The sequence below is a fragment of the Apaloderma vittatum genome, unplaced genomic scaffold (assembly GCF_000703405.1).
Source record: "Apaloderma vittatum isolate BGI_N311 unplaced genomic scaffold, ASM70340v1 scaffold42097, whole genome shotgun sequence".
NCBI classification, from domain to species: domain Eukaryota; kingdom Metazoa; phylum Chordata; class Aves; order Trogoniformes; family Trogonidae; genus Apaloderma; species Apaloderma vittatum.
The window spans coordinates 274-21,270 of NW_009726393.1; the positions used below are offsets into that span (position 1 = coordinate 274).

General features: G+C 42.0%; 2 protein-coding genes across 2 annotated transcripts; both read left to right on the forward strand.

Annotated features, from left to right (window-relative positions):
• Positions 1-5,255: 5,255 nt before the first annotated feature.
• On the forward strand, positions 5,256-12,137 carry TMEM171 (transmembrane protein 171). Its single transcript, XM_009873252.1, has 3 exons — positions 5,256-5,916; positions 7,572-7,707; positions 11,904-12,137. Exons 1-3 carry the CDS (start codon positions 5,286-5,288, stop codon positions 12,124-12,126), a joined length of 990 nt encoding a protein of 329 aa, XP_009871554.1. The 5' UTR covers positions 5,256-5,285; the 3' UTR covers positions 12,127-12,137.
• A 6,549-nt stretch (positions 12,138-18,686) lies between these two features.
• TMEM174 (transmembrane protein 174) lies at positions 18,687-20,392 on the forward strand. The gene is made up of 2 exons (XM_009873253.1): positions 18,687-19,318; positions 20,290-20,392. Exons 1-2 carry the CDS (start codon positions 18,687-18,689, stop codon positions 20,390-20,392), a joined length of 735 nt encoding a protein of 244 aa, XP_009871555.1.
• Positions 20,393-20,997: the final 605 nt, after the last annotated feature.

Genomic DNA, 20,997 nt, shown 5'->3' on the forward strand with positions numbered 1-20,997 from the left:
GAGGTTCTTGCTGCGCTGGTGGGCCCCGCAGGTGCTGCTTGGCCGTGGGGCGGTGTTGAACAGGCTGCGCTGGCCCCTGCTCGCTCCAGCTTTTGGGGCATGGTCTGGAAGATTCAGTGACTTGGAAGAGAGCATGCCTCAGGGGCCGGTGAAGGAGGAGGAGGGGAGATATGCCGCTGGACACTGTTTTTGCCAAAGGGAGTAGAGCTTGATTGCTTGTCCACGAGTTGGCTGTGGTTTAATGCCCCAGGCTAGCCTCCCAAAACCAGTACTGGAAGGCTTTGGGCAGCTTTTGGATTCGTACGTGTTCCTCGTGGTCACAGTTTTAGCCTTTCAGATCTGTAAGTCTCTTTGCCTGTGCCTTTTGCCACTTTGAGGTGCATCAGCCCCATGGAATGGACCTTCCCAGAGCTTGCCATAAATTGCTATGTCTTATGTTAACTTGTTTGAAAAAGGTCAACTCTGGCTTTAACTGTGTCTATCTACTTTCTCCCCAGTCTCCTCACAGGTACTTCAGAAAATAGAAGCTGCTGTGTCGCAACTCTTGTGTGCCATCAGTGTGTTGTGTAAAAAGCATCCCACTCACATGCATGGGACCCTTCAGAGCTGCTTGTTCAACCTAAGTGCTGTCCTAGTTGCCTGCATGGCATTCAACCAATGGCTATCTAACTTCGCTTTGCAAGCTCTTCTTTGTATCCAGACACCCTCTTGGGGTCCTTCACATGCACTAATGGCAGGAGGACTCTCTTCCCCTCCAAAGAGAGCGGGGAACGTTTGTAGACCAGCTTTTACTCTAGCTGGTTTTCTGTTGTAGCCCACAGGGGTACTAGTTGGCAGATTCTTCGCGGAGTGCAGTTCTGGCTGGCACAGATCAGAATCCCTGACTCTGCTGGTTTGTGGTGAGAGCAGTCCCTGGCGCACACGTGCCTAGAGACTGGCAGGATTCATCACGTTTTCTGGAAATTCCTGCTGCAGCTGCTTTCCAGCACTTCTCCAGACATTGACTTCGGCACCACCTGCAGTGGTCGTAAATAACAGCATGTTAGCCTTACACTGTAAGCTGACACAATTATTTTGTCAACTCAGATGAGTAGAGTTTCCTTCTGTGGCATCCACTTCCTGCTTAGGGATCTTTCCACACAGCATCTAAATCTTGGAAATCTTTCTCCTGGGATATCAGGGTTCTGTGCTGTGTGAGATGAGAGCACCGAGATGAGAGCACTGTCAGGCACTAATTAGAGGCTGCATAGACAGGAGGTCAAATCAGATGTATTTGGCATCTCAGAACTTGTTAGTGCTTGTAATCTTAATGTTGCTTGAAAGTAGAAAACTATGTCCTATCAGGCATTTTAACCTAGCTCTTCCTATAAGTGATTAAAAACACCATGGGGAGGGAAAACTGTGGGGAAGAGGGTGGCAAAGTCCAATTTACTTTAATTTAACCATCTGTGCTCATGGATGGGTGCTTATGTTGAATGTCAAGAGTGCAATCCAGGGAGGAGACTGTGATAAGACAAAGAACAGAAGATGGCATGGGTACAGAGGCAGGTGTGAATAAAGGACTAAATTAGGTAGAGGGTGTGAGAGGAAGTGGAGAGCCATTCATGTTTTGACATGAAAGTTAAACTGGATGAAGTTGAGAGGACTTTTCTTTCCAGATAGTCTTATCAGGAGTCATGGTTTAATGTGAACCTGAGAAGGATAAATAAGAAAATAATTTTTTTTTAAAAAATAAATATTATACAATGGCAGTAGCAACTTCCCAGTAGCAAAACTTGAAAGTGTGGGCAAAAACACTTAAATGGAAGACGCTTGAAAAGCATAGCTTGTGGCTTCTAATGGGCTTACTGTTATGGACCACAACTGGCAGGGTATTGTAGTTCTTGAAATAACAACACAAACTAGACCTGAATATTCTGCATAACATGATTTGGGTGCTTTTGCAAGTAAAAGAGCAGGAACGGGACCTATTCTGGCAAATGTAAACTTTTAATCCTCAGTTCCTGAGTTCATATGCCTGCATGAGGCTATCAAATTTCATTTTGAGTAAGGGGGAGTAAATTTATAGCCTTGGTGTTTGCAGTGGAAATCTTGGACAATATGAACTGTGGAGGTTTAATCTGAAAGCAGAAACTCCTAGTTTCGTAATTAAAATCTGTATTTTAAAATCCCTGGAGTTGTCCATAATTTGAAAGTTACAATATAAATGTTAAACAGAAAAATGGCAAGAAATTGTGATATTTTCTGTTCTACATACCTGGTGTAGGCCAGACTTACAAAAGGGTAAAGCACTATATCATTTAAGTTAAGCTCATAACCAGACTTCCTTTACAAGCTATGTTTCCAATTCCCTCTTCCCTCTTAGGTAACTGCCTCCACACTACTAGATTTTGTTCAGGCAGTTTATGACCTGGTATTTCCATGTCTGCTCTCAGACTTGGGGTCACCATGAAGGGAAAATTCCCTTATGTCAATAACCCTGTGGAGATACCAGATCTAGTGGAGGTATTTCAAGCACATAGTCAATATAAGGCTGGCTTCGTTCTTAAAATATTTTTTCTTTAAACACCAGAAATAGAGCTTAATCTTGTTTTGGGCTTTCTATTAAAATTCGGTGGTACTGTAAATGAAAATTAGTCCTCCCTTGGATTTTGCAGCATAAATTTGTGGCTTTCATCCTCAAAGCCAAAACATGCTGTTCTGAATGTTCCTTCTTTTGTGACCTGAAAGAATTAAGAAAATATGCACAAGCTTCATTTATAATGTATGTTTTAACTTAATCTCAGAACAGCAAGATTGGTGGAAGAGAAGCAGGCGATGTGTTAGAGTGATGAGAACAAATCTCTAGATTTTTCATTTTAAGTGTTTGAAATTTTTTTTCCTTCACATTATTATTTCCTTTTGTCCTAATTTTTTTGTACTTATGTCCATGTTTTCTTCCCTTTAGGGAACTGCAAAGAAAGGATTCAGAGTTTTCTCTAATTATAGTACATTTCTGTTACATTGGTTAGTGCGCCTCACCAGAAAGACATCTCAAGACAGTTTTTAAGACTGGTCTGAAACTGGTCTTTGTGGTTTTGCATTTCAAAGGCCCTTTACTCAGTTTTGTGCATTTGTTGGTAGGTCAATAAAACTGAGCCACCTCAGATCAGTTATGAAAATGGGGGAGATTTTTAGACATGAAAAAGCATATGCAGTTATGAGAAACAATTTTATTAATTTGGGAAAGACTGGTGAAATCAAGGAAGGAGTGACCAACCTAATCTATTTTCGCTGCTCAGGAGTAGACCCTTCAGAATGATTCCAGCTCATACAGAATTGAAAGTGTGCTTGTCTAAAGGTCTTTAGTTTGAAATCTGTCAAAATTTCTTTGACTTCTTTTTTTGTGACACAATGTCCTATCTTTAGAGCTCCTGATAATCCTTTTTTTTTTTTTTTTCCCTAGAGTGAAGCTGTGACTTTTCTACCAAGGAAGCCTCAGTTAGCAGATTTTCAAACCAGTCTTAGTAGAAGGATAGACTGAATTCCAAACAGTGAACAAACACTTAGCAGACATCGTTTACAAATTAACTGACCACAGAAATGGGCTGCATTAAGGGAGATGCCTTAGTTTTGCTATTCAAGGTAGCCACAGACTGTTCTATTGTCCATTGAGTCTTGTCCTTATTATACCTTTTATCTGCATGCTGCTCTCTGCCTTCTCGTGTGTTCCTGAGGGTCTGGTTTGATGTTAGCAGTAAAACAGCTAATAATTTCATCATTTGTGTATCTGCTCAGGCATTCTTTAGTTGGGTCGTGCTCTTGCAAGTGGCTGAGTAAAGAAACTTGATCGATTGCCTCGCATTGCAGACAGATAATTATGTGTCTGAGTGACTAGTGGGTTTTATGGTTGTGTTTTGTTTTCATCCCAGTGGGGCGCTGCACTTACTGGGGAGTGATGCGAAGCTTGTTGTGTCTGACACATGTTCAACAGTTTGCTTCCAGGAATCATGTAATACTTCATTTTTCTTGTAATAACTCTTGTTGAGGCATATGTAAGGAGGAGTCAATCTAATTTGACTTTACCTTCCAGTCATCTGGATTAGCGGCAGGGCAGTGGAAATGGGTAGAGGAAAGGCTGAAGGTTAACTAGCAAACAGCAGTAACTAAACCAAGGTCCTGCTTCCATCTGTGATAGTCCCTATGTGTCCTTCCTGATACATCCAAGTTGTAGTTGTAGATGAAGTAGTCTTCACTGGGAGACTGCTAGTGTGGGGAAGGCAGCAGTGTTAAAACACTGCAGTATGGGCACGCTTAACCTACATGTGGTAGGGGACAGCTTTTGCATGGTCTATTCAGACTTGGTTTTTTTCTGTAGGCTCAGAAGCCTGGGACCCACCTTGTGGTATTTGTTTTTAAAGCTTTCTTGGAGCCCAGACAAAGGATTCAGGAGTAGGGGAAGTTCAAAGGAAGTGTGGGAGTAGTATGCTTACCAACTTTAACTATGTAATCAGTAAGACTTGAAGTATATTGTCCTTAGTATGGCTTTTCTCTGTTTTTCCTTTTTTTTTTTCCTTTTCAGAACAGAACCAAAAATCTGTGTACTTGCTCTTGCAGCTGCATAGGACAGGAAGCTGATGTAAGGAGAGAAACAGAATACTCTTCATTGCCTGTGGAAGGAGAACCAAGATTTATATGCTTTGAAAAGGTATGTATTAGAAGATTTACTTGGTAAACAGTCCACTAGTCATCAATGCTCATTCGCATTAAGGTTCTTTCTCTCAAGAGCTGTCACTTCCTGCCATTCACTACAGAAATTTCCCCTAGCTTTCTCTTTTCAAGGGGAAAGCTAGCCTGTCTTTGTTTCCAAGATTCAGCCTTTGGAAATAATGTCCGGTTAATCATAAGACCGTCTATCTAAAGAAACAATTCATTTAGCTGTGCAACAGTAATTACAGTTGTTTTCAGTCTAACTGTAAAGCAAGTTCTGTCTTTTCATTGGCATTCAACAGCAGCAAACTTGATTAGGCCCTTTAATCCATAATGGAGGTACAACAAAACAGAAAATACACGGAGAGTATACAATACAGGCTGGGTAGCAAAGGCAGAAGTAAATGTTATAATGTAGCTAGTTCCACTTTTTTTTTTTCCCTTCTTTTGATGTGTGTATTTTCATGTTCACAGATCTCCCGTAGTTTTCTGGAACTTAATGCTAGCAGAAGAAAAAAAAAAAAAAAAACAACAAAAAAAAAACAGAACAAAACCAAACCCCCCCCAACTTGTCTGCTTGAGGAAATTCTGTTGTAATGTATCCAGTGGCTGTTCCTCCAGCAGGAGGCGAAGGAAATGATGGACAACATGGGAAGCTTATTTTTTTCCTTTTTGTTTTTGGAGCTGTGTTACTCTGTGCTGGATTCTTGCTTTCCGTCTTTATTCTCCAGTCATGCCCATCTGGAACCTTCAGCAACTGTAACGAGGTCCTTAAGGCTGCTGGGCCTGTGCTAGCTGTAACTGGACTGGTTTGTGTTTTACTGGCACGATCAAGGGCCAGGCTCTATATAAGACAAAGACAGTTGCAGAATGAGCAGGTGTACAGCCTTGTTTTTTGTCGTGGGAGCTGTCAGTTTGCCCAGTTTCTTATATTTGGGTTCCTGTTCTTAACTAGTGGAATGCTAATTAGCATCCTGGGCATTTGGGTTCCTGGCTGCAGCACAGGCTGGCACAGCATACAGCTCAACCACACCAGCAGTTCTGATGTGGACCTCCAGGGCTGCGGATTCCTGTCACTTCAAATCATGGGACCTTTAATTGTGCTTACTGGGTTGTGTTTCTTCGTGATAGCTCATGTTAAAAAGAAACAAAACTTGAATCTCAACCAAGAATCTTCCGAAAGCGAAGAACGTCCTCAGAGCCCTGAATCTTTTCATGTTACAGTAGGTGGGTAAATATTATGTGAACTTTACATTTGAGTGTTAGTAAGTATCTTTTTTTTTTCCACTAATGATTTACCTCTGATTATTACTTATTAGACCTCTAAGCGTGTCAGTTCTGGTGAAAACAGAAAATATGGTCAGTTCAGCTACCTTTCCTTCAAAGACAAAACCTCTCCTTTGGCATAAAAAAGAAAGGGTCTGTCTGTGCAAAAGAAGCCACAGTCTGACACAAATGAGTCCAGTCCCACTTCCTTTCCCAAAGGGTGTAGCTGACAGTGCAAATAACAGATCTAATCATATCTTTAAGATTTATTTTAGCCTTGAGCTCTGACTCCTTATACATAAGAATCTGATTCATAAGCAGCATATTTTCTTTTTTTTTAATCATGGCTACATCTTCCATCAGTCAGAGATGTGATTGCAAGATGCTTCTGTTAATTGCACAGCATTCAAGTAAATGTTGTATGTTGTCAGGGAATGCTGCCCTGTGTATGGCACTGCTTTTAATACCTCACAAATACATTCTGTGCTTGGATTATTCTGATAACTTTCTAGCTCTCACAAAGGATCAATGAGTCAATCATAGTATTGCTTGACTGTCATCTGACTGACTGGACTTGAAACTCATTATGCAAAACTCTTTTTCTTCTGCTTGTCAAACCAATGTACAGACCTGTAACCTGGTGACCCTCAGAAAACGTGAGGGTTTAAAGTCAGTTTTCAAGCTGCCAGGATAAATCAAACGGTCGTAGAAAGGAATTCACATTGTCTTTAAAGGCGAGAAAGCTAAATTAGTAAATTCCTTTTATACTTCCATGAGGAAAACTAAAACGGAAAGGCTGAAGGCTACGGTCTGGTTGGCATAGTGACATTCTGGAACAGTGGTGACTCAGCTAGAAAACACTCCCCACCTCACTCAACATTTCTGATGTCCCTGCACACAAATTATGAAGGAAAAAAAGCTCCAGGATCCTGTGAATGTGTATTTATATTATGCAAGCATAGCGACTGGTACAAACTTTCTGTTTAAGAAGAGTAATATCTGAAACTTCTCAACTGAAATCAGCAGATACGCTCCGCGGTATACTTAATAGTGAATTATGTATCAATAACATTGTGGTGCTAATGTTGGTAGTGTGCCTTCAGCTTCAGTATTTAGCAGGGAAACTTCAAGGCATGCAGAATCAGTCATCAGAACCTCTAATGACTTGAATAGTTCTGTTATGATACTACACTAGATGTGGAGAAACTTTAACTGCACTATTTTATATGTGTGAGGACAACGAAGTGCCTGCCTGCCCTTAGACTGACTGCAACAGTAACCATGTGTTTTGCACTTCCAGTTTCTGAAGACAGCCAGGAGAGAAGAGGTTTGTGTCACTTAGCTAAATGCAGCATTCCCCTCCGCAACTGTATTTTCCAAATGAAGTCTTTCAGTTATGAATATGCTGCATCTTTACTTTGGGATTATTTTGGTTTTGAACACACTTAACAGCCCACAATATAACAGTTTTTTATGTGTGACAGTTGCATTTTATCTTAAAAGGTAGACAAGTACAAATACTATCATTCCAAAGACAGGAAGTATTCTAGGATACAGTTAAGATGAACAGTGGTTCTCAGTTTTTCAGAGGTATTAATTGGTGTTGTTTATCCTAGGTGATGCTGTAATGGTATTCCCACCTCCACCACCTCCTTATTTTGCTGATCCTATGTCACCAACACATTGTCTTATGGCAGGTGGTTTGCCTACAAGTGAAAGTCCTCCACCATACCACTCTATCTTCAGCGATGGGTAAGAGTGTTTTCTGTCTTTGGAAGTCTGGGATGTTTCTAAAAGTATTCAAGACCACATTCTTAAGAATCACTGTGAAATAACTCTACTAGGAACTGCAAAGTTTTCTGGTGCATAACTCGACTTACTTAAGATACCATACTTGAAATGGCATTAGGATATCCTAATATAAAAGGAGAAGCACAAACCACAGTGTGTCTTTGTGACGGTTAAATTCTTACTGGTTTATTATGACTGAAAACAACTTCTGAAGTGAAAACAAAGCTTTAAACAAAGCCTGTATTTAAATATATACTTTGATGAGATTTCTTCCACAGGTTGTCCAAGAGAAAGTGCCCCTGACAGCCATGTCCCCATGGCGTGATATCCACACAGCCATATTTTAGGAAGCCTGTGTAGAACCAGTGCAGCAAGCCCTTCATGACACATCCGTAGGCCCTGTGACCCTTATCTCACTACCTTGAGGAAGCGAGACCTGCCATGCTGGTCTGTCTTGTTCCTGCTGTTACAGTGTGTCGGGATAAAAGGATACCTTGATATTGCAGAAGAGCAGGAGGCTCTAGGGAGCTTAAAAGGAAGGTTGCACTGCCAGCTTTCTCTCAAGATACTGTACCTTAGCCATACAGCCGCCCTTCCATACGTTGAGTACAGCTGATTTGCTAGAAGCTGCCACAACCGAGCTCATGCAGCAAAAGCTGCCAACAGACCAAAGAGTTGTCTGCAGCACAAGAGCTTGCAGGGTTTGTTATCCCCTGTGGGTTACTGCCAGTGGGCTGCTAGCTTGGAGAAGAAAGAGGTCACTGCAAGGGCCACGAGCTGGAAGTCATAATTAGATCTGACCAGTAGAGCTGGATGCCCCATGCATAGAGCCCATAGCTTATTTTCAGACTCTTAATAATTGAGTATTTACTTGTCTTTACCTTTTGAAAAGTCCTGTGTCAGCTTGGTTTTGATCTATGAGTCAGTAAGTGGTGTGGGACTCTTTTGGATGACTTCATCCAACGAGGGACTCTTTATTGGATGACTTTATGAGGCTGTACGTGCAGCATCCTGAGCACCATCACTGCAGCCAGAGCCCCAGCCTGCCTGGCTGTGTAGTAGTAGTTGCGCCGTTGCTTTAATAGCTGTCCGCTATACTCCAGACTTCTCCACTCACATGTAGCAGTGCATTCCATGGCCAGCTGTACCAGCTGTATATGCCTGATGTCAGTATTTCTTCAAAACCCTAGTGCTCATCTTCCTTTGGAAGCAAGCAAGCATGAACCCTCTTCCTGCCCAAAACCAAAATGTCACAGGAGGGGGATACTTGTGTTAGCAGTCATCCTTTGAAGTATACCTGGTGGGTTCTTGAGACTCAGCCCCACTGTGCAAGGCATTCTGTTCACTAGTCAATGACCATTGAAAACTCATATTGCCTTCTATTTCCTAGTGTCCTCCTCCAAATCTTTTCTCCCCATCTTTCTTGGAGACAGCAGTGCCTCCTGTTGCTAGTCTCACAACCCAGACTGTCCTTCTGCCTTTTTTCAAAATCACTTTTTTGTTTATTTTCTGAACACAGGATAAACATCCCTGTCAAAACCCCTACTTACTCTTCCATGCTACTAGTAGGCCACTCTCTAGTGCACAGTGGAAATGGCCCCCAACAAAAAAAAAAAATCATGTACATACTGCCTAGGGAAGGAAGACACTTGGTATTTGGTTCCTACTGACTGAGGTCCAGCTTGAGGTTGATGACTTGTGCTGAGGGATGCAATGGCTAATAAATACTAGCTACATGCATAATTCATTCAATCTGCTGGGTTTTCTACTTGTTTCAGAGAGAGTACTTTTTGTCCAAAACTGCTGAGAATCTGTTGAGTACTCAGTGCACTAACCACCTGCCAATTCAAGATCACAGGGGTAGATGTGAGGATGAGAAGATGTCAGGACTGAGAAAGCAAAAGTGCCTTCCAGAGAACAGTGGGACTCATGACCAGGCACAAATTGTTGTGTGAAGAAACATTTTTTATTTTGTTCAGCGTAAAAGTCTTTACCTCTTTCCAGATTGCAAGTGAAGTATATCAGCTCTCAGAGCTGTACTACTACAATCAAAGAACACTCAGAGCAAGTAGGAGAGAAAATAAACTCCTGCTGCTGAAAGAAGGGATTTACATTAAGTCTCTGTGTTCTTGTTGGGCTCGGTGAAGGTGTCCGCAGCTGGAAGGTGTTTCACATCAGCTGCTGCTAGTCCTGGAGCCAGGCACCACACTGAGCCTGTCTGTGCTACAGCTGCAGCCTATGCTGTAATTCCCTTCTGGCATGTACATCCCAGATGCATATACAACGCAAATGGATGTATGTGGAGAAATTACTTGCCCTGAGTGTGAGCCTTGACCTCTGGTAGCCTTCATACAGCTATTTCAAATATGGTCCAAAGGCACCCTCAAAAACCATTTGAATTTAAATGCATTTAGAAGTGGATAACTAGGAGAAATACAGGAGCATCCATCTTCTGTTGTAGCCTTACAAGCAGCTAAGAGACAGAGTGACTCTTGTACCACCTGTCTGTAAAACACAGGGCCACAAGTCCTCTCTTTGCTGTAATTTCAGGCCCTGAGTTCAGCTGTGGGCTGCCTATGCATGTGCTTGATAAAAAGTGGATTATCAAATGGTATGAAAGAATGCAAGCAGCAGATCCTGCACTGAAAATGGAAAAATGACGGGCAGTGGGGGCGTGGCAAAAAAAGCTAATTCTTGATACTTTTTGAGGGCTCTCCCTGCTGATGCACCAAATGACCCCTCTTGATTTTACCCATTCTCCTACAAAATTCCCTGTAGCTGAATCAACTGCCTCCACCTATGAAAGTCCAGTTACAGCGATCCAAACCTTGGTGCGATTGCATCAACTCAGTCATTGTCGATTCTCTGTCTGAACTTCTCTGTCTTGTATATGTACAGAAACAGGCAGTTTGTAGCCCAGCTTGTTGGGGCAGTTTCTAGTGGAGTGCACAGAACACCTCAACCTTGGTTGCAGAAATCCTGACCTCCCACTTAGATGTTGTGTGGCTGGAGATGCTCTCTAGCTGTTGCTTTTCTGTGCTCCCCAGGGTCCTCACAGAGACCCCGTGAGTTGATAACACCTGTGGGTATTTCATTCAGTCATGCTGCCCCATGGCACAGCATATGGTAGCAGCCACGGCATCTTGACTAGTGCAGATTGGTTCCCAACCCCTTTCATGGAGGAGGAGCAGTGGCCTCATTCCTCCTTAGTCTCATGGTTGAATGGGAATAGTCATTTCATACACAGGTGGTTACCAGACAAATGTGATTCGTCTCTTCATGTTCCCTCAGCGAGTACTGTGGTGGAGGCTGTGCTGGATGAGAGAGCTTGTAGAAAGCTGAGTCATGGTCTGATCCCAGAAGCGGTTCTTTTTTTCCTGCAATCTGTAATGTAGCACTTCAGCATTTGTCTTATGTTACGTTCGCTTCTCAGTCTGAGTCATGAGGAACGAGGAGTTCTTCCCTTCCCTTGGCCAGCGGCTGAAGCAATGTGCTGAGGGGCCATCTCCGGGGCAAGATGAGCAGGGTACTAGAACCACGTGGACCCAGTTCTCATGGTCCAGAGGAGGGCAGTGGATGCTTGGCTGTCCTCCTTGACTGTTGCTGAGAGCTTAAGCAGTCTGGTCATGTCCAGTTGTTTCTATTTCTCCAGCTCTGAGCAGGAGTGCTGCTCACTATGTTTGTCGTGGGTTGCTGGAAAGCTTGGTGAAAGTTTAAAGCTGCCTTTCATGTAAAATCTCAAATGGATGATGACAATTTTTACAATGCTGTTCTGAGTCTTCTTTCGTTAGGGAAGGGGACAGCGTGTATGTGATAGACTGCAAAAGTGAAGATACATGAGGAACTAAGGATCAGAAGGAGATTTAGTAAAACTGTGAGATAGCCCTGCCAGAAGCAGCTAATACCCATAAGCCAGGCTGTGACTGGTGATGTGAAAGGTCAGAAGGGAGCTTGTCTGTCCTTCCCATCTGCAGTGATAGAATTTTAATGTGAGTCATAATGTAGTCTACAGAATTAAATCCTAGTGCTTATGCAAGTTCTTTGCTTCAGGGATTTTTAGGGAGTGTGTGCATACATGTATGTTTATGTAACTCAAGTGGAATTTCACTCACTGTAGAGAAATGAATTATGCTAATGTGCAGTTTTGTGTTTTACAGAGCACAGCTTGCAGATGATGAACAAACAGTTGCTGTTAGAGACTATGAAACCATATATACAATTTCTGGAAGCAGCTCACCTTCAGATATTTTACCAATACTATATCTCTCCTCTGAATCACCTCCAAAATATGAAGAAAAAGCGTCAATAACAAATAATGAATATTCTCCATCTTCTTCTTCTTCATCTATTTCCTTAGCCACATCTGACACCAGCTCATAGAGGACTGTCAGATTTAATTTTTAAATTAAGTTGTACACTTGGATTTAAAATTTTTGAGTTTATTTACATTTTGTAATAAAAGCAATAATGTTGGCTGCGTCTAATTTTTCATCCAAAAGCCTAAATGATGAATTTGGGTTTCCTTAGACAGTGCTGGGTTTCTGAGCAAGTAATCTGAAGGGATTCAGTTCCCTGCAAAATGTTAAATGCTCATCTTATTCTTCTACAGCTTCAGTTTCTATTTTTATTTGTTCTATATAATGGAGGCACTAAGCAGAGACCAAATTTTTTTTGCTTATTTTAATTAAATCTGTTTGGAGCTTCAAAAAAGGAGTAATTAGGAAGTGGTTTTTATTTCTAGTTTTGTATGACTTATGTGGAAAATACTTGTTTACAAAGTTACTGAAGTTATATGTACTCTGAGAGCATCACAGATAGGGGTGTTTAAGTTTGGGACCAAATATTTTAATGGAGAATGTAAATGGTTATTTTTTGGTCTGCCTCATAACAAAGACTCCATAGCTCAGTTTAGAACCTCTCTGGTCCTTACATAAGTATAATCCCCATGAAAATCAGTTTTAGCTCTCAGTTAAGAGCCCTGAGGCAGCTGAGGATAGTTAATAGGCTAATAGTTTAACAGCAGTAATAACTGATTTTAGAACTGTGCTGCTGTTACTTGTCATCATTCATGGTTCTTACAAGGAGTGCTTATTTTGTGAGAGTGGGTGCCACTCAGCCATCATTATCTTCTAGGAGCAGATGTTGCTTATCAGCACATACATGGAAGTACGTCCAACAGATGTTATTAGCTGATGCATCACTTGACAGACCCGTCGGAATTACAGCACTCTGAGCTCCTCTGTCCCTGTGCAGCCCTTGCGTTAGTGGTAGCTGACTGCCTCCAGGGTGGAGTGACAACAGGTTCTAGTTCTATTTTGTGAGTGTTTGCACCCATTCTTGATCTGCTTGTAGTAGGTGAGGATAATTAGCAGGATCTGAGTTACTGCTGACCTTTGATGCTTTACAACTCACTCTGAGAAAAACAGACCTGATCCTGTGCCCCAAACCAAGGTGGCAGAGCAACTGTTCGGGCTTGATTCAGCATAGTGAGCTTAGAAGCATTAAAATGTCTTGCAGGAGTGGTCTGTGAGTTGCTCAGCTGAATCTCTGAACCCCTGCGTGCTCTGGGACCTCAGGTATACCTCGCTATGCTGAATTTCAGGGAACCTGGCTGTAACAGAATGTCAAACTTTGAATTAAGTACTTGAGCCTCCCTCCTGCACCTAGGGAAAGGTGATTGCTAGTTACCTTTCTGTGAACATGCCTCTCACCTGCAGAGTTCTTCAGAGAGATGTTCAGGAGCTCCTGCACTGGGCCATCTATTTCCACCCCTGCGTTGTTCCCTCAGTCATGCTGGGGCAGCTCTTTGTGCAGCCACATAAAAACAAACCAGCCGGCAAGGGAGGTATATTTAGCCAGCAATAGAGCCAAAGGGCTTATGCATGCAGAGTAATGAGCAGACACAGCACAGAGAGGGATTTAGTGTGTGGGAGATGATTAAACTGGCATGACTCAGCCATGGGAAGAAAGGGGATCCACAGAAGCCAGCAGGCATTTTCTCCTCTTTTCTCTCAAATGTCTTTTTCAGAGCGAGTTTTTCAAGGATACTGTTCCTTAAATGCCCTCTGTAATCCAAGCTATGGCTTACCATCTTTTTTATTATTAATTTGTAAAGCTTTTGTTTCTAACCTGATTTTTAACAGTGGTGCCCACTGTCGTGCCTGATTTGTGCATACGAAGCATTGCACGTCACAGGAGTTTTCTCTGTCTCTGGATTTGTCATGCTATAGCAATTCGGAAGCTGGGATATTTTACCTAACAGATTCCATACAAACAAAGACCCTTGTAGGCTTTGTTCTGTTGTTGGAATTACAAATGAACAGTCATTTGCTGAAAAGATTAAACATAAAAAAGCCTTGAGTGTAAACAAATAAGTCTTGAATTTTGTCACCATCTTTAAAAAATAAAATAGCGTTGCATCTGATTGCTAACTGTAAAGGTATTAACCTTTCATGCTGCCTGCAATTTGCTCAACCAGTTGTTCCCAAAACATACCCAAAAGAACAGACCAATCGAGTGGAATATGTTGCTTTTTTTCAAGGTTATTGTGGTGTGATCTTCTACTGCAGTCTCCAGTGTAGGTAACTTTATTTCTAAAAAAGCAGTTTTCCCAGAAAGTATGCTTTAGAAAGCCGGTGACCTGATTCTTCAGAGTCAACAGCTGAATTTTCCTGGGAAGTGTAGGTGCAATCTCCGGGAACAAGGACTGGATATAGAATTTCCCTCTATCGTTTTGAGAAGATGCTGAGGAAATAATTCAATTAGTATTTTCTAATTTTGACTTGGAGAATCATTATTTGATAATTCAGTAGATGTGCTGGGTGCATTCCTATGGCATGCTCAGCATTCAGAGAGATAAGATAGCCAAGTATTTGCTTACTGTGTTGTCAAAACGTGTTTCAGCAAGGTCAGAAAATGTGACTAAGAGGCTAACAGATCTGCCTCCACCACAGAAGGCTACCACTGGGTGAACAGCATTAGTGGAAGGAATTTGTGATGTGGGAAGTAGGGGTGAGATGTCTGTATTAGAAAGGAAGCAACACCTTGTAAGACTATAAAAGTAGCTTAAAATTATATGGAATAGCATTTTTATTGAGGAAATGAGATACTTTACTGTCACACTAATGGTCCTATAACTATCTTTCTAAGGTTAGCTTAAGGGTTTGTCATACTAATGCTAGGGAGCGAAGCAAGTTGGTTACTGATTTACACTTGCTTAAACAGGCAAAGTAGGAGGTAAGGATCGCTTATCCTCTGTAAGCGAAGTTAAGGTCTCCCTTGCTGCCTGAGCTGACGTTGCTCTGCTTCTAACTATAATGCTACAATCCTTCAGATATGAGAAGGAATAATGAAAAAATAAAGGATACCTCTTCTCTAGGAGAAGTCTTTTCTCCTACTCCACCAGCAGCCAAAAAAAAATGGAAAACCAACTCATCTGAAAAACTGAGATTACACAGATCTCCTCAATAATGCTTTATTTTTAGGATAGCAGCACTTACTGGACTGCAGCCACCTCATCTTTGCCCTTTGTGGTTAGTAGCACTGTACCCGTCTACTCCTTTTCCATCCAACCTCTTGAGAGTCATGGCTCATGGCACATTTCTGCATCCAGGCAGACATTTTTTGTCAATACCTCCGCATTTCTGCAGCAAACATATCAGCCTCCCTCTAGATCTCTGCTTTTCCCTCTATGACACCTGCATCTGGACAATTAGATATGGATATATCTTTGTTTTGATGTACCTGCTAACAAGATAGCATTCCCTGGGAGCAGAAAAAAACACCTCACAAGTAGATGCAGTTGTGGGCAGTTGGCTGAACCTGTTCCTCACATCTTATTTATCCTTTGAGGCCAGAAGTGCAGTAGGGCAGGGCTCAAGGGTGCAAAGCCCACTCGTGGTGGATCTTTAGGTATTGCTCCTACACACATAATTCATGTTTTTCACTAAACATCCCATATACAGTTGCTTTTCTCAAGGAAAAGGTCTGTGTTGGTCAAATCATTGGCTCCCTAATCTCGTTACAATTTAATGTTTCATTACGGAATGCTATTCTCTACCTACTTAAAGCAATTCAGTGAGCGGTACCATGGTTTAATTTTCTTTTGTACCATATCTTTTGCATGTTCTATGAGTAGGTTCCTGACTATATTGCAGACATTTAAGAAAATAAAACCTCATTAAAACAGGCTGATAATGTGAACAACTATGTAAAAATTAGTAACAGAAGGAGAGGAAGAAAGCATTAAGTGGAGGCCTATCAGCATTTGCTAGGTTAGAGAACTGGAGAGGTGCAGAGCATTACAGAAGAACCTGCTTCCAGCAGCAAGCTCTCCAGGGCAAGGCTGCATTGGTGACAGAAAAATATGCAGAGGAAAAGAAAGCAAAGCAGTGTTTGTGTTCAAGGGTAAGGTCCCTGAGGCAGATGAGAACAAAACTGAAGTGAGATCTAAAACCAGCACCCATCCTGAAAACCTCACTCTGAACAACTCTTTAGGTTTCACAAAACTGCATTCATTTCTTTATTTCTTCTGGGTAAAAGCATCTTTAAGTTCACAGAACTTCTGCTTTCTTGGCAAGGGAAAGTGGTGGCCTTAAAAAAATCAGTGTGATCTGGTAATCTCTGTAAGACAAGACACCTGCCTGCATGCAGCATTACCACTGTCTGGGGAAACAGAGAAATGTGGGGAGGCTTAGAGGAAATTACGTCTTATAAAGACAAGACAGTTTACAGGGAAAGATGTAGTTTTAATTTCAATCCTACTGCACCAAACAGAAAGTGTTTTCCATTCTATTTTCAAAGTTTGAGTGACAAGTAGCCCTGAAAGAAACCACCTATATTCTCCAGCTCTGCTGTGCCCTTGCTCAACAACCATGAAGTCATGTCCTAGGCCAGAGGCAAAAAGCATCAGCTATGGGATGATGCAACAACCGGTTTGAAGAGTCAGACTCCAGCCAGCATCTTAGGACCATTGCATAGTTCTGAGGAAGTGTTCCACCATAACCCTCTTGCAAACAGCGGTTGCAGAGTTCTTGGATGAATGAGAGGAGGAAGGTGACACCGCATCTGCTTATACCATTAGTTAGACAGCTATTATGATATAATGCTCCTTTTAAAAGGACTTTGGAAAGTCTGGGATATTCAGCAAACAGCAACATGAATGATTCATGGCATGGAAAAACCTGACTTTCACAGAGCACTAGCAGAAGTTCATTCCATTAAGTTTACCAAATGTAAGGTTAAAGGTGACTTAGGTTTTGGCTATAACTAGCAAAAAAACCCAGCTTATCTATCACTTCCTAATTTATTTGTCATCACACACTGCATCGCAACTCCTAACACTACTCAAGTGATGCAGAGTCCTGACTAGACTCTGTGCGGGAGGATGGGCTGATCTTGAGTGTATTTGACAGAAAATTTTTTGGCACCCATGGTAATATAAAAGACCGGAAACTTCCCATATGTTTTTTTAAATGAGATCAGCACTAATAGTCCTCAAGGTGTATCTGCTAACCAATGAGAAAGACACATCTGCAATTGCATTCAGCAACAGTTCTGAAGGCGCCAGATTTGGGAAGTAGCCCCTTTCAGAAGTAAGCTGTTGCCACACTCTGTGATACGGATGCATAGTACAATAAAGGCACATTTACTGATTATGAAGAAGCAGTCTGAAAGGTGAGTTTTCTAGTTCTACAGCTGTTTTAATCTTCTAAATCTCAGGATAAGCTTGCTTCCCCAGAGCTGCTAGTAGCAGGAAATAGCATTACATGTTCTACCACATAAGGAGTAATCTCTGTCCTGCGTGTACTCCCCTGCCATGCTAGTCAAAACAGGTCGGGTAGTTGGAGACTCTTCCTCCTTAAGGAATTATACAAAGACATTCTACCAACAGCAATTACTTTAGCCTGAAACTGTTAGGAAACAAAAAACCTCAACATTCTGTTTAATATAGGGGACATATGTTCAACAAAACAAATCACTGTGATGTAAAAAAAAGATATTATATGTACTTCTGAGTAAAGAATAAGATGCCTCACTTTATCAGGTTTAACATTACAGGAGATGGTTTCTCATTCCTTCCATGGTGCATGATTCAGTTTATATGGCCTTTATCCAGTACAGACTTTCAGGAAGGAGCGCTCATCCCACAATAAAAAATGTCCACAACTAAGGGGAAATTGCAAAGCAATTATACTACTTTTAAACAGCTGAAAAGCTTTGGCTGGCTTGAAATAACTTTTCTCCCACAACCGGCAGCTCTCCCAGGCTGCTCAGCACTCACCACCCTGTTGCCACTTACTCTTCCACCCACCCACTGCGCCCCCTTGGAAAAATATTAGAAAGCCTGCTTTGATGTTTTTAACTACAGAAGCCCTGAACTGCAGAACTAGCTTAGAACCAAGGTCCAGGCATGGCTATAAATGTCACACCTCAGAGCAAAGCACTCCCAGCAGTGGCCACCATTCTCCTGCAGATCCGTGTTGCTGGAGCGGTGGCCCAAGGAAAGCTAGAGTCGCGGCACTGCCGTTGACAGAACGTATGCTGTGCACATGTTGGATACATCAGCTGGCAGGGGGCCTCGGAAAAGCTGTGGTGGCTGCAGCTTCCTTCCTCTCCCATCTGGCATGGGCACAGCGAGGAAGAATCAGTGGGTGCCAAATTAAAGAAGAAGATAAACAAAGATATTAGCAGCCATGCAAGGGTGAAGCCATTTCGGAAGTGATGGTGATAATTCAAGAAGTCTTTAGTGATCACTTCAGGCTTCACTTCCCAGACCTTTATTCTTCAAAACAAAGTTTATTCTTTCACATGATGGACTCTGTTAACCATATACGCACAAAGTTCTTGTATAACTAACCTGAACCTTTGACTTTAAATGCTTTGCCAAGTCCCTTACAAGCCCCCTTTCTCTTGAGGTAGAAGATACATGATACTCGGTAATGGAGCAGAACAACAACAGTGTAGAAGATTTCTCCTTGAGTGTCTTTTCTGTCACTCCTTATCAGCCAAACAGACCCGATGTCCTGGTGTCTGACGGGGATAAAGCTGGCGCCACTTTGCTCTTTTCAGGTGTGTTTTTGGGACTGGTGGGGATCACTTTCACCGTGATGGGATGGATCAAATATGATGGCATTACTCACCTGGAGTGGACTCAGTTACTAGGGCCTATTCTGCTGTCTGTCGGGGTGACTTTTATTCTGATTGCTGTTTGCAAGTTTAACATGCTTACGTGCAAGCCCTGTAAAGAAAGAGGAGAAAATACATCAGACCTCGACCAGGCAGCAAGTGGACAGTCCTTTGTCTTCACCGGCATTAACCAGCCTATAACTTTTCACGGTGCCACGGTGGTGCAGTACATCCCACCACCGTACCCAGCCCAGGAAGGCATCGCCGTGAGTCCTGGCTGCCTTCACCCGGTGCTCAGCTGCTGCAGTGCTGCTTCCTCCAGTGCCTCACAGGTTCCCAACTCAGGCTCTGCTCACTTCTGCCCTGCCTACCCCCTGGATAACTCAGCTTTTACCGGAGACGAGAACTATGCTACTTCTCCTGTGGAGACTACCAGGAATCAAAGGTACATCTTCTGAAATGCCTTAGCGTGTTTGGACACAGGCTTCTGAGTGTTTTCAGTGCATGCACTGTTTCAAAGGAAACAAAAGTACTCCAGGGTGTTATCTTTCTACAGACATTATTTTTTTTTCTTTGTCAGGAGTATTTCTTGAATAAGGACTATGGAGACATATTTTTTCTGGAAAGCTTTTTTTATGCAAATGAAAATAACTTATGAATCCCTTTCAATTTTCAGTCTACTAGACCTCTTGTTATTTTTGAAGATATTAGTATATATGCTTCTGCCCACTTTGGGGTTTTTTTATGCTTAACTTACTATCTTTAGACGACCAGAAGGTTATTATATGTACAGCCAGAAGCTTCCACTCTTAATCACAGCACAGGAGACAGCACACGAGTCAGCACACAAACAGCATTTTTACAACAATGCCAGAATCAGTTTCATACCAGATGCTCTCCCTCTTGATTGTGCCTGGTCACAACATGCTCCTCTCCCACTGTAGCAACCTTACAGCCTTTACTGTCTTCCTACTTTTGGGGCATAAACAAGATCACAGTATGAAACTGCTTTAATCAAACACAAAGTAATCTTTCATAGTTCTTTTCTCTAAGGAAAATTATTCTAATTAAAGGAATTACTCAAAACTACATCCTTCCTAGAACACAAGTCACTTGCAGTTCATTTTTTAAAGTCTCTTTGAAAAACTGCTGCCTGACCCATTTTCCTCAGCACCACGTGTGATAGGCATAGGCAGCATGAAAACAATGGTCACCTCCTGAGAGTTTAGTTTGATACTTCACAACAAGAACACAGAAAATGCTGAATCACAGTAAAAATTCATCTCATAGCATTTTCTCAAGAAGTCACGAAGTGTTGTGCCCGGATAAGGCTGACAGGACACAGCACTGAGGTTACTTTGATGATTTGTGTTTGCTAAATTCCTCTTGTCTGTCTGTTCCTCCTACTGTTTTCAGGTCAGAGGACAGTGCTGATGAGCCAGAAGAACTGCTGGAAGACTATGCCTGTGATGACTTGTCACCTCCACGTTATGAGGAAATATACCCACAGTCTTCATAAAATAACCATGGACGACCGATGACGATTCTAAGAGATGCCAGCTTCTTAACCCCCGAGAATCTCTTTTTCAAATGCTTGCATGATAAGCAAGTGTGATCAAGATCTTGATACTGATACACAGCTCAGTATCACTGAAGATATTTAACCAATCCCTTCTTTCTCTCCCTTAAAATTCATTAGCTCTTTGCTATATTCATTTTAATAGCAGAGCTATTAATTATTTGATAGCAAAAGCAGCAAAGATCCTTAAACTCAAGGATCTAAATCCATATTAAGTTTCCCCAACAAGAAGACTGATTTTCAGACTTGCTGAAACCAGTGTGGACTGTGAATGCAGAAGGTGTTTGTGGAACATCATGATTGCTCCTGGACAAGCAGCATCACTAGAAAACACTTGATTTTTTCTTCATGTATTGTCCCTCTTGATTGCTTGAGAAACTTCAAAAGTGCTGAAGTTTCTGATCCATGAAGTGTCTATAATGTCTTAATTCTGTCTGATTTCTTAGACTAGCTCGCTCATTAGTAAGTCCAGTCTACAGATTAGACTTCCTCTGCTCAGTTCACCTTTACAACCCAGTTCTGCAGGCATTTTTGGAGATACCTAC